Here is a 14,399-nt window from a genome sequence, read left to right as displayed (position 1 = left end):
TCAGTGTGCCGAATGGCCTGTTTCCGTGCTGTATCTCTAAACTAAACCAAACTAAGCCCTCTGAGTTACTCCAGCTTTTTGTGTCTATCTTTGTTTTAAACCAGCATCTGCAGTTCCTTCCTACACAGAAAACTTCTGTTCCACTGTAGGCCCATGAGGGATCGAGTGGTGAACAGCAGCCAGAAAACTGCTGGCAGCGTTCGGCGAGTAAGTTCATGCAAGTGTCTGCGTTCGTGCAAGAGTCCCAAGTCATGCTGGCAGTTATCCTGACAAATACCTGCAGATCGCATTGGAACAGCTGGCAAAAAGCAGCAAAATCCGAGCCATAATGAACAACAAAATGCTGGAGTACCTCAGCAGGTCAGGCAGCATCTCAGGAGAGAAGGAATGGGTGACGTTTCGGGTCGAGACCCTTCAGTTATGTATGAATGTTTGATATGAGTTATATCACAAAGAAACAGAAACATAGAAAATAGGTGCAGGAGTAGGCCATTCGGCCCTTCGAGCCTGCACCGCCATTCAATATGATCATGGCTGATCATCCAGCTCAGTATCCTGTACCTGCCTTCTCTCCATACCCACTGATCCCTTTAGCCACAAGGGCCACATCTAACTCAATTTAATTTAGTTCCTTTCCATACAAAATGTAATTTTCATACTTTTGTACTTTGTATCAAGAATTGTCCCTCCCTCCCCCACCCCCACACCATCTCCCTCTTTGTACTCGGTCCCCGTCCCCCCCTGAACCCCATGCCGGGTCCCCTCTGTTCTCAGCGGCCCTCCCCACCAACGTGGGGTCCCCCTTTAGTGAATTCACCGTCAAATCTTGGGTGCAACTTTGTTTCAGGTGTGAAGGTCGCCCTGCAACCTCCTCTTCTCGATTATTGACTGCTCTCCGAAAGCACATTTAAGACTATAACCAATGGGCTATCAAAAGTTGCTGAGCAACAGCCCCCCTGAGTCCAGGGTTACGCTCCTTTCTGTAGGAATCGATTGTAATGGAACATGCATAGAGATTCCGATGGCATTGCTGTTTCAGGGCACAGCTTGCAAGATTAATGTGTGCCGGTACAAGCTATTTACATGTAAAATATGGACTGGGCTGTCGCTGTGACAGGAGGAAGTGAAAGGTCAGACTGGGCTTTAACCAACAGCAGGGATGGCTTGAGGTTTTCAAGATGATAAAAAAAAAAAATGAATCCACATTAAACATATTATTTAAGAGAGAGTTGGATATCGCTCTCAGGGCTAACGGAATCAAGGGATAAGGGGAGAAAGCAGGAACAGGGTACTGATTCTGGATGATCAGCCATGATCATATTGAATGGCAGTGCTGGCTCGAAGGGCCGAATGGCTTACTCCTGCACCTGTTTGCTATGTTTCTATGTTTTACATAATAGCGTGAGACAATCAGGGGCAAGTATCTCTGGAGAACATGGGTAGGTGACATTTCGAGCCGGGACCCTTCTTCAGACTGTCTGAAGAAGGGTCCCGACCCAAAACATCACCTATCCATGTTCATCAGAGATGCTGCCCGACCCGCTGAGTTACTCCAGCACTTTGTGTCTATCTTTGGTGTAAAGCAGCATCCTCTGTTCCTTCCTTTCACACAGGGATGCAGTCAGGGCCTGGGTTGGCAATTACGTTTAGTGTGGAAGCTAGGAACTGCAGATGCTGGTTAACAGAAAAAAAGACAGGAAGCGCTGGAGTATCTCAGCAGGTCGGGCAGCATTCCTGGCCAGACACTTTCTGACATTTTAAGAAGTCTAATGCAATGGGGATCTCTGATTTTACCGGCTTTGGATTTTAAACTTGGTGTGATGTGAAAGTAGCTAAATGTAAATGTAGACACAAGGAACTGCAGATGCTAGAATCTTGAGCGATAAACAAAGTACTGGAGTAACTCAGCGAATCAGGCAGCATCTCTGGAGAACATGGACGGGTGTTGTTTCGGGTCAGGACCTTTCTTCACACTGGATGTAAAACTGCTGGTGGTTCAAGGTTGGAAGCTGTAGATACACACACAGCCCTCCAGCTAACCCATCCCTGTCAGAACACCCCATCCCATTCACCTCCATCCAAAGCTCTCTGCATTAGAGGACATGACTGCACCTCCAAAGCCACCCTAGGCTTCCACCTCTCTTGTATCATCAAAGATTGGACATCTTCCCCAGGATCAAGGATTTGGATTTATTTACTCCTATGGTCCTTGGCTGGACGGAAGTCAAGACTGTTGGGCAGCACGGTGGCGCAACGGTAGAGTTGCCGCTTCACAGTGCCTACAGTGCCAGAGATCCGGGTTCAATCCTGGAGCGAGGGCACGGGTTCAATTAGTGGAGCGAGAGCACGTGCCTGCTGACTGGGTGAGGTCACATAGGGCGCGGGGCGGTGATGTCACGTCTTGTCCCTTATTTGGGAGTGAGAAAGTTGGCAACCCTAGCCACCACCACTATCCCTAGCAGCATGTTCCAGGCGCCTACCACTCTGCGTAAAAAACAAAAACCTGCCCCGCACACACGGGCAGCATGGTGGTGCAGCGGTAGGGTTGCTGCCTTACAGCACCAGAGATACAGGTTCGATCCTGACTACATCTGCTGTCTGTACGGAGTTTGAAACGTCTCCCCGTGGCCATGTGGGTTTTCCCCGGGTGCTCCAGTTTTCTCCCACATTCCAAAGACGTACAGGTTTTTAGGTTAATTGGCTTCGGTAAAAATTGTAAATTGTCCCTAGGATAGTGTTAGCGTACAGGGTTCGCAGGCCGGCGTGGACTCGTTAGGCCGAAGGGCCTGTTTCCGAGCTGCATCTCTGAACGAAACAAGACTAAATCTAAACATCTGTTTCAAATTTTGCTCCTCTCACCTTAAAGCCATACCCCCTCGCCTTTGAAATTTCTGGGAAAATGTTTCTGGTTGTCTACCCTATCCATGTCTCTCATAATATGGTCTACTTCTCTCAGCTTTCCCTGTAGCCTCCAACATTCCAGAGAAAACAATCTAAGTTTGCCCAACCTGTCCTCACGGCTAATAGCATCTAATCCAGGTACATCCTGATAAACCACTTGTGTGCCCTCCCCAAAGCCTTGTGTCATGCTTTCGTTTCTTCTGACCATGAGTTTGATCTCTATCTCCACGATAGAGGGGCGCTGACAGCGAGTTTCTCAATGATCACCAAATCAGGGTTGTTGTGAACCATTGCAAACGCTATTTTTCCCAGCTCACTAGTAAGTAGCTACGTGCACTGCTATCAGGAGGTTGCATGCATTACTGTTGGAAAATAAAGACCTGTGCAGACTTAACTCTGAATACCCATCCCTGTGACTTATTATAATTGATTCTTTGTTGTATTTGGTGAGTGCAGGAAACTGTTACATGCAAATAAACGCTTAAAAGAACGTGGCGATAATTAGTGACTGTTATTTCTGGACTGATAAATATTCCATCAAAGTTGAACAAAAGCAGGGCCAGTGCATTTGTCTCATCTGGGAGCCATCTAGTGTTCAGTTAACAATATGCAATCTAACAATATCCACTACTCCATTCAGATGCATGTTATAGACTTGTTATAAGCAACCCGCCAGGTTTGCAAATAAGTAATTAGGACGATATTTGATGATCACTAAAGAAATTCTGCAATCAATAGACAATAGGTGCAGGAGGAGGCCATTCGGACCTTCGAGCCAGCACCGCCATTCAATATAATCATGGCTGATCATTCTCAATCAGTACCCCGTTCCTGCCTTCTCCCCATAACCCCTGACTCCGCTATCCTTAAGAGCTCTATCTAGCTCTCTCTTGAATGCATTCAGAGAATTGGCCTGCAGAGGCAGAGAATTCCACAGATTTACAACTCTCTGACTAAAAAATTTTTCCTCATCTCCGTTCTAAATGGCCTAGCCTTTATTCTTAAACTGTGGCCCCTTGTTCTGGACTCCCCCAACATTGGGAACATGTTTCCTGCCTCTAACGTGTCCAACCCCTTAATAATCTTATACGTTTCGATAAGGTCTCCTCTCATCCTTCTAAATTCAAGCCTAGTCGCTTCAGTCTTTCAACATAGGACAGTCCCGCCATTCCGGGAATTAACCTAGTAAACCTACGCTGCACGCTCTCAATAGCAAGAATATCCTTCCTCAAATTTGGAGACCAAAACTGCACACAGTACTCCAAGTGCGGTCTCACTAGGGCCCTGTACAACTGCAGAAGGACCTCTTTGCTCCTAGACTCAACTCCTCTTGTTATGAAGGCCAACATTCCATTGGCTTTCTTCACTGCCTGCTGTACCTGCATGCTTCCTTTCAGTGACTGATGCACTAGGACACCCAGATCTCGTTGTACGTCTGCTTTTCCTAACTTGACACCATTCAGATAATACTCTGCCTTCCTATTCTTTCCACCAAAGTGGATAACCTCACACTTATCCACATTAAACTGCATCTGCCATGCATCCGACCACTCACACAACCTGTCCAAGTCACCCTGCAACCTCATAGCATCTTCCTCACAGTTCACACTACCACCCAGCTTTGTATCATCTGCAAATTTGCTAATGGTACTTTTAATCCCTTCATCCAAGTCATTAATGTATATTGTAAATAGCTGCGGTCCCAGCATCGAGCCTTGCGGTACCCCACTAATTACTGCCTGCCATTCTGAAAGGGACCCATTTCTCCCCACTCTTTGCTTTCTGTCTGTCAACCAATTCACTATCCATGTCAGTACCCTACCTCCAATACCATGTGCTCTAATTTTGCCCACTAATCTCCCATCAACAACTCCCCTGCAAAAAACAGCCTTGTATTATATGGTATCGTGGTAGGTACCTCTTTGTTTACAACGAGTCATACAATGTGGAAACAGGCCCTTCAGCCCAACTTGCCCACACCGACCAACATGTCCCATCTACACTAGTCTCACCTGCCTGCATTTGGCCCATAGCCCTCTAAACCTGTCCTATCCTTGTACCTGTCGTATTGTTTCTTAAACGTTACGATAGTCCCTACCCCAACCACCTCTTCCAACAACTCGTTCCATAAAGCTGAAACATTGACTCTGCTTCTCTCCCCACAGATGTGGTATGACCCGCTGAATATTTCCACCATTTTCTGTTTTTATTTAAGTTTCCGATCTTTCATTCGGCAGATAAAAAACGTGCAATGTATGATATCGTTTTGTTTTTTTTCCCCAAAATTTGCTTCGGCTTAATGCAGTGCAAGCGCAGGCTTTCAGATGCAAACGGTCTAAAAATGCAATCAAACCCATTTTTTGTTCAAGAGTGTTTGATTTAGTCAAAACCAAAATGTAATCAGAGACATCAGAAATACTTAGCCAGTGTCAAAGGAGCGTGCAACAGCAGCTCCCACTTATGTTAGGAGCAGGGAGGTTCTACTGCAGTTGTACAGGGCATTGGTGAGACCGCACCTGGAGTATTGCGTACAGTTTTGGTCTCCTAATCTGAGGAAAGACGTTCTTGCCTTAGAGGGAGTACAGAGAAGGTTCACCAGATTGATCCCTGGGATGGCGGGACTTTCATATGAAGAAAGACTGGATAGACTAGGCTTGTACTCGCTGGAATTTAGAAGACTGAGGGGGGATCTTACAGAAACATATACAATTCTTAAGGGGTTGGAGAGGCTAGATGCGGGAAGATTGTTCCCGATGTTGGGGGAGTCCAGAACCAGGGGTCACAGCTTAAGGATAAGGGGGAAGTCTTTTAGGACCGAGATGAGAAAACATTTCTTCACACAGAGAGTGGTGAGTCTGTGGAATTCTCTGCCACAGAAGGTAGTTGAGGCCAGTTAATTGGCTATATTTAAGAGGGAGTTAGATGTGGCCCTTGTGGCTAAAGGGATCAGGGGGTATGGAGAGAAGGCAGGTACAGGTTACTGAGCTGGATGATCAGCCATGATCGTATTGAATGGCGGTGCAGGTTCGAAGGGCCGAATGGCCTACTCCTGCACCTATTTTCTATGTTTCTATGTGATATAACTCATATCAAACATTCATACATAACTGAAGGGTCTCGACCCGAAACGTCACCCATTCCTTCTCTCCTGAGATGCTGCCTGACCTGCTGATTTACTCCAGCATTTTGTTGTTCATTATGGCTTGGATTTTGCTGCTTTTTGCCAGCTGTTCCAATGCGATCTGCAAGCATTTGTGAGGATAACTGCCAGCATGACTTGGGACTCTTGCACGAACGCAGACACTTGCAAGAACTTACTCGCTGAACGCTGCCAGCAGTTTTCTGGCTGCTGTTCACCACTCGATCCCTCATGGGCCTACAGTGGAACAGAAGTTTTCTGAGTAGGAAGGAACTGCAGATGCTGGTTTAAAGCAAAGATAGACACAAAAAGCTGGAGTAACTCAGCGGGCTTAGTTTGGTTTAGTTTAGAGATACAGCACGGAAACAGGCCATTCGGCACACTGAGTCCACACCGACCAGCGATCCCCGCACATTAACACTATCCTACACACACCAAGGGACAATTTACACTTACTGTATACAAAACCAATTAACCTACAAACCTGTACGTCTTGGGAGGAAATTGAAGATCTCGGAGAAAACCCACACGGTCACGGGGAGAACGTACAAACTCCGTTCAGACAGCACCCGTAGTCGGGATCGAACCTGGGTTGCTGGCACTGCAAGCATTGCAAGGCAGCAACTCTACCGCTGTGCCACCGTGCCACCCTCTCTGGAGGAAAGGAGCATTCTCCAGCATCTCTGGAGAAAAGGAGTAGGTGACGTTTCGGTTCGAGACCTTTCTTCAGTCTCGACCCTTTCTCTTATTCTACCCGGAAGGGAGGAAGGACAGGACAAAACCTGGCAAGTGATAGGTGGATACAGGTGAAGAGGGGGCTAGGCGGGAGGGGTTGATTGGCAGATGGTTGGACAAGGCCCTAGTTTTCAGTAGGAGACAAGTAAATGAAGGAAATATTTCTCACAGGGCAAGTACAAAGAAGATAATGGTGAGAATTACAGTATGGCCAAACTATACAAGTAAAATAAGCAGAAAATAAACCAAAATAATCACAGGCAAAGATGACTACTTCTGATACAGGTTGAAGCCAGTACAGTCGCCACGTTTAGAGTTATTTAGAGATAGAGATACAGCACGGAAACAGGCCTTTTGGCCCACCAAGTCTGTGACGACCAGCAATCCCCACACATTAACACTATCCTACACACACTCGGGACAATTTACATTTATACCAAGCCAATTAACCTACAAATCTGTACGTCTTTGGAGTGTGGGAGGAAACCGAAGATCTCGGAGAAAACCCACGCAGGTCACGGGGAGAACGTACAAACTCTGTACAGACAGCACCCGTTGTCAGGATCGAACCCGGGCCTCTGGCGCTGTAAGCACTGTAAGCGCTGTAAGGCAGCAACTCTACCGCTGCACCACTGTGCTGCTTGAAGGAGAACAAGCATCTAGACAGGGACATGGATAGGACAGGTTTAGAGGGATATGGGCCAAATGCAGGCAGGTGGGACTAGTGTAGATGGGACATGTTGGTCCGTGTGGGCAAGTTGGTCCGAAGGGCCTGTTTCCACACTGTGTTACTCTATGACTCTATAATAGAAAGAGTGTACTACCAAAAGCTGGAGAATTCGCTATTGAGTTTGGATTGCTGAGCTTTTCCAGCATTTTGTATTTATAATTAATCCGCAATTTACATTTTGCTTTATCAAATTTGTTGCAGAAAATTAATTATCATGTCTCAGAACCTTTGTGCTGTACTTTGATCATATTTATTTCTATCTTAATGGGACATCTTATCTTTAAATAGTTGTGTATTGAACGTAATCAGATCCCTACAAATAATACTAAAGGAAGGATGTAAAGCATCAATTAGCAATTGTTATGATCTTGATAAAATTGTGCACACATTTGTAAGCCTATAAAGTGATTAATTTTTAAATCCGGTGGGAATAGGTAATGTGTAGGAAGGAACTGCAGATGCTGGTTTACACCGAAGATAGACACAAAATGGTGAAATAACTCAGCGGGACAGGCAGCATCTCTGGATAGGAATGGGTGACGTTTCGGGTCGAGACCCTTCTTTAGACTGAGAGTCAGGGGATAGGGAGGCACAGAGATATGGAAAGGTAAGGTGTGAAAACCTTAGGGCAGCACGGTGGCGCAGCGGTAGAGTTGCTGCCTTACAGCGAACGCAGCGCCGGAGACTCAGGTTCGATCCTGACTACGGGCGCCGTCTGTACGGAGTTTGTACGTTCTCCCCGTGACTTGCGAGGTTTTTCTCCGAGATCTTCGGTTTCCTCCCACACTCCAAAGACGTACAGGTATGTAGGTTAATTGACTGGGTAAATGTAAAAATTGTCCCCAGTGTGTGTAGGATAGTGTTAATGCGCGGGGATTGCTGGGCGGTGCGATCCTGGTGGGCTGAAGGGCCTGTTTCCGCGCTGTATCTCTAAATCTAAATCTAAATCTCAAAGAAAACGAGACATCAAAGGGGACAAAGGTCAAGGAAAATGTAGAATAGAGTATTATTCTAGCTCGGGGAAGCTAAAGTGCTGTGTTTATTTGAATGTGTTATTTGGATACTAAAGTGTGAGATCCAGTTCATATATTTTGCATAGAGCATGTGACAGTGCAGGTCAGATACATTTTATGAATTGATTAGCCATTCCTGGGTCACATATGATCTTCACAGAATCTCACAAGATGAACGCCGCTTGGACTTGGACAGTCATGGAAATTGATAATTTGGTGGAGAATTTATTAAATATATATCGCTGACTAGTTCTCCTACGCATATATACTCCATGCAGGAATTCTCATACTCTAATATGGGAATCCTGTGTGTGAATTGAGCCAACTTTTCTGGATTCAATAGACAATAAACAATAGACAATAGGTGCAGGAATAGGCCCTTCGAGCCAGCACCGCCATTCAATGTGATCGTGGCTGATCATTCACAATCAGTAGCCCATTCCTGCCTTCTCCCCATACCCCCCTGACTCCGCTATCTTTAAGAGCTCAATCTAGCTCTCTCTTGAAAACATCCAGAGAATTGGCCTCCACTGCCTTCTGAGGCAGAGAATTCCACAGATTTACAAAAGGAACAGTCACAACGTTACATAGCACATAAAGTGGTACAATGCAGGATTAGGCTCTTCAGCACACATTGTCTGTGCCGAACATGATACTGAGTTCAACTACTCTCTTCTGCCAACATGTGATCCATATTCCACCATTCCCTGCATATCTATGTGTCCATCCAAAAGCCTCTTAAATGTTACTATTGCATCCGCCGTCACCATCAGCCCAGGCAGTGCGTTCGAGGCGCCCATCACTCTCTTCAAATGCTAAAAATTTAAGGATTATCTGCTTTAAGTTTTGACCCTCTCACTTCAAAGCTACGCCTTCTAGTCTTTGACATTTCTTCCTGAGGAAAAAGGTTCTGACTTTTTACCTTATCTATGCCTCTCAAAACTTGATAAAGCTCTATCAGATCTCTCCTCAGCTTTAACTCAAATAACCCTGTCCCTACGATTTCAACTTTCCTCCAATCGCTGTGCTGAACACTTGCGCTCAGTCCACCAAGACCCACTGAATCTTAAGGATAGCGGAGTCAGGGGGTATGGGGAGAAGCCAGGAACGGGGTACTGATTGAGAATGATCAGCCATGATCACATTGAATGGCGGTGCTGGCTCGAAGGGCCGAATGGCCTCCTCCTGCACCTATTGTCTATTGTTTTGTCAACCATTTGACTGTGACTGACATGATAGAAATGATAGTTCTTGACTATATTTGTGTTTCTTTCTATGTTTTGTTTATCTGCTTCTGACTTATGATGTTGTGGTTTTTTTAAATTATATTTTGTTGAGTATTAAGGGTAGGCACAATAAGCTTTGGCTTCTGCCTACACCTTTTTTTTCGATCAGAAAATATCATGTGTGATTATATTGTTTTCATTTTTGATACAGTGATTTCGCACTATTTAACTTTCACAACTGTATGGTCAATCTGTTGTATTGCATTGACCGGAAAATAAATAAATATATATATTTTTTTAATTGAAAAAAATTAAATTATTTTAACTCCCCTTCAAATTTCCATACTGACCATTCTGCCCATGGCCTCCTACACTGCCAGAGTGAGGCCACACACAAACTGGAGGAACAGCACCTCATATTCCGTTTTGGTAGCTTACAGTCCAATGTTATGAACATTGAATATTCCATTTTTAAGGAATACCACCCCCCCCCCCATCCCCCTCGCTTTCCCCTACCCTTCATACCCCGATGCGCGCACATTTCTCTCACCATCTCCCTTCCCCACCCACTCACCCTGCCCCCTTACCCTCCGTTGTACTCTCTTCTCTTATCCCTGAATCGCCCATTTCACTCTTGTCCTCCCCTCTTTCCTCCCCCTGCTTATTTCCTTCCGTCCATATCCCTCACTCCTGCTTTACATTTCGCTCCTCCTCTTCTCTCCTTATCTGACATCCCTTTGTCTCCTTTTTGCCTCAGCCTTTGTCACTTACTCCACCCACCTGCCCCTCCTCGCTCGCCTGCATCCAAGTACAAGTTCACAAGTTATGGGACAGGCACAAAAAGCTGGAGTAACTCAGCGGGACTGAAGAAGGGTCTCGACCCGAAACGTCACCCATTCCTTCTCTCCAGAGATGCTGCCTGTCCCGCTGAGTTACTCCAGCTTTTTGTGTCTTATCTTCGGTTTAAACCAGCATCTGCAGTTCCTTCTTTCGCAAGTTATAGGAGTAAAATTCGGCCATTCAATCATGGCTTATCTCTGCCTCCGAATCCCATTTTCCTGCCTTCTCCCCGGAACCCTTGACACCCGTTCTAATCAAGAATTTGTCTATCTCTGCCATAAAAAAATATCCACTGACCTGACAATTGTCTATTGTCTATTGACGTCCACAGCCCTCTGTGGCAATGGGTTCCACAGAGTAACTACCCTCTGATGAAAGATTTTTTTTTTTTTTTTAGAGATACAGTGCAGAAACAGGCCCTTCAGCCCACCGGGTCCGCGCCGCCCAGCGATCCCCGCACACTAACACTATCCTACACCCACTAGGGACAATTTTTACATTTGCCCAGCCAATTAACCTACATACCTGTATGTCTTTGGAGTGTGGGTGGAAACCGAAGGTCTCGGAGAAAACCCGCGCAGGTCACGGGAAGAACGTACGAACTCTGTACAGACGACGCCCGTAGTCAGGATCGAACCTGAGTCTCCGGTGCTGCATTTGCTGTAAGGCAGCAACTCTACCGCTGCGCCACCGTGCCGCCTCAAATCCTCCTCACCTGCTTTCTAAAAGAGAGCCCTTAAATTATGAGGCTCTGACTGCTGGTCCTAGACTCTCCCACCACATCCACTCCACATCCACTCTATCTACAGTGTGCCTTTCATTATTCTGTAAGTTTCAATGAGGTCCCCCCTTCCTTCAACCTTCTAAACTCCAGCGAGTCGAGGCCCAGTGCTGTCAAACACTCATTCGCCAGGATTTGTACCACCCCCTCTTTGTTTTCCGAGCTTTCACCCTCCCCACACCCCGTTCCTGCCCCCAATTAGTCTGAAGAAGGGCCCCGACCCGAAATGTTGCTGGCCCATTTCCTTCCACAGATGCTGCCTGACCCATTGAGTTACTCCAGCACTTTTGTGTTTTTTGTGCTCTGGAATAATGGGGAACACTGAATTGAGAATACATTGATAAAACAAGTGAATTAGTTGTTCTTTGCAGGGTATACAAATGATTTGGAGCTAAAACACAAAGCAGAAAATCTATTTTTTGCCTATTGCATCAAATATAATGTTGGGAAAGGTAAATAGGAAACCAACAATTTAAAAATAAACATTTGGATAGATGGCTTATCGATGATAAAAGGTATATTACATGGACAAATAGGCCTTGCAAAGGAAAATAAACAATGCGCGCACAGACTAAATGCCTCAAGGGTTTAAGATGAAATATACCAGGGATCTCAGGCTTTTAGAGCCTGTTCACAAAAAATCAATGATGTTTTGTGAATCAGAAGTAAGAAAAATCTTGTGATGAACAGCCAAGGGAATAAATCACAAATCCCAGCAGATTATAATGAGCACGAATAAGGCACTGGTGTGGTTGCACCTTAAGAACTACACAAAGTGGTGGTCACTTCAAGTACAATACAGCTAATACATCCAGGCACCACAGCCAATGCAGAACATTGCAAATAATCAGTCGGAAGAAGGGTCTTGACCCAAAACGTCACCCATTCCTTCTCTCCAGAGATGCTGCCTATCCCGCTGAGTTACTCCAGCTTTTTGTGTCTATCTTCGGTTTAAACCAGCATCTGCAGTTCCTTTCTACACATTTCAAATAATAAATTGCTTTCTGCAGCTTGGCTACAAGGCAGGTTCATCAAGCCTGAGATTGTTTATTTATGGACATGAGACTCCGGGGAGAGATGGTTCAAATAATCAAATTGTTGAAAGAATAGATAATGTGCTCAGGATTTGCCCAATTTCTAGTGGCAAGGGAAATCGAGCTTACCTGTAGAGGAAGGAAGATGTATGAACATGGACATATAACGATTGTACACTCAGGGTGCCTGGGGAGGTAATGGGAGCAGTTAATGTAGAAAGATTAAGAAAGAATTAGTTTAGGGAGTGCAAATCAAAGCAATTGCATTGACCAGCCTGACTGGCCCCGTGATTAAATGTTATCTCTGTATACTTCCTTGTCACCTTCTTCCAGCTAACAATGATCTATTCTACATTTTCCTTGAACCTCATCCCCTTTGTCGCATTTTCACACCTTTTACTCCCTTGTCTCTGTGACTCCCACTCCCTGACTCTCAGTCTGAAGAAGGGTCTCGACCCGAGACGTCACCCATTGCTTCTTTCCAGAGATGCCGCCTGTCCCGCTGAGTTACTCCAGCATTTTGTGTCAATCTTTGGTGTAAACCAGCATCTGCAGTTCCTTCCTACACTATTGCGTTTCCAATCAGCCTGCAGAAGGGTTCCGACCCGAAACATCGCCGATCCATGTTCTCCAGAGATGCTGACTTACCCATGGAGTTACTCCAGCACTTTGTGTCTATCTTTGTAAACCTTGTTTCTATTATTATATTGTGTGAGGATGTTACTGGCTCGCTCGAAGGGCCAAAAAGCCTCCTCCTGAACCTATTTTCTATGTTTCTATAATTTCATAAAGCTGCATTTAGATTATAATGGATGCATTGAACAGATTTGAAAAGGCAATAATTTCCGGAGATCTGCAGGATTTTTCTGTCTAAGCAAAGGATTGGTTCTGCTATTCTGTGCCTATTAATAAATACCTGTTCCAAGCAGTTAAATGCTGCATTTGTAAAAAATACCACCGACAAAAGAAAAATATACTGATATAATATCATAACAATATATGTAACCTCTGTCATTACAGGTGTGCAGCGCAATTCAGAACCAGGACTACACATTAATTGATGACTATTGCACAGGACTGAAGGCGCTGTTGTATCTAAAAAGCATAAAGGAACTGCAGTATTGGGATGGTCAGAGCCCCCCGACGGTGCCACATCAGAAAGGAAAGCCCATCCCTAATATCCCTGGAATAATCGGACAGGTATGCTATTGAGGGCGTGCAGCGTAGGTTTACTAGGTTAATTCCCGGAATGGCGGGACTGTCATATGTTGAAAGACTGGAGCGACTAGGCTTGTATACACTGGAATTTAGAAGGATGAGAGGAGATCTTATCGAAACGTATAAGATTATTAAGGGGTTGGACACGCTAGAGGCAGGAAACATGTTCCCAATGTTGGGGGAGTCCAGAACAAGGGGCCACAGTTTAAGAATAAGGGGTAGGCCATTTAGAACTGAGATGAGGAAAAACTTTTTCTGTCAGAGAGTTGTGAATCTGTGGAATTCTCTGCCTCAGAAGGCTGTGGAGGCCAATTCTCTGAATGCATTCAAGAGAGAGCTAGATAGAGCTCTTAAGGATAGCGGAGTCAGGGGGTATGGGGAGAAGGCTGGAAGAACTGGGAAGGGGGAGGGGAAGAGAGGGACAGAGGAACTATCTAAAGTTGGAGAAGTCAATGTTCATACCGCTGGGCTGTAAGCTGCCCAAGCGAAATATGAGGTGCTGTTCCTCCAATTTCCGGTGGGCCTCACTATGGCACTGGAGGAGGCCCATGACAGAAAGGTCAGACTGGGAGTGGGAGGGGGAGTTGAAGTGCTCAGCCACCGGGAGATCAGGTTGGTTAAGGCGGACTGAGCGAAGGTGTTGAGCGAAACGATCGCCGAGCCTGCGTTTGGTCTCGCCAATGTAGAGAAGTAGACATCTAGAGCATCGGATACAATAGATGAGGTTGGAAGAGGTGCAGGTGAATCTCTGTCTCACCTGGAAAGACTTTGGGTCCTTGGAT

The 14,399-nt window shown here is 45.6% G+C and overlaps 1 protein-coding gene across 2 annotated transcripts in view; it reads left to right on the top strand.

Annotated features, from left to right (window-relative positions):
* LOC144598302 (dihydropyrimidine dehydrogenase [NADP(+)]-like) overlaps positions 1-14,399 on the top strand; it is a 658,512-nt gene that overhangs the window by 566,044 nt on the left and 78,069 nt on the right. Inside the window, exon 20 of one of the 2 annotated variants that reach the window (XM_078408282.1) lies at positions 13,420-13,599. In XM_078408282.1, coding sequence (XP_078264408.1) covers positions 13,420-13,599 — 180 coding nt within the window. Of the gene's footprint in view, positions 1-13,419; positions 13,600-14,399 lie in introns of those variants that run through there. The other variant, XM_078408283.1, reaches the window with a different exon arrangement.

The sequence above is a fragment of the Rhinoraja longicauda genome, chromosome 11, assembly GCF_053455715.1.
Source record: "Rhinoraja longicauda isolate Sanriku21f chromosome 11, sRhiLon1.1, whole genome shotgun sequence".
NCBI classification, from domain to species: Eukaryota; Metazoa; Chordata; class Chondrichthyes; order Rajiformes; family Arhynchobatidae; genus Rhinoraja; species Rhinoraja longicauda.
This window is presented reverse-complemented; position numbering and strand designations above follow the sequence as displayed.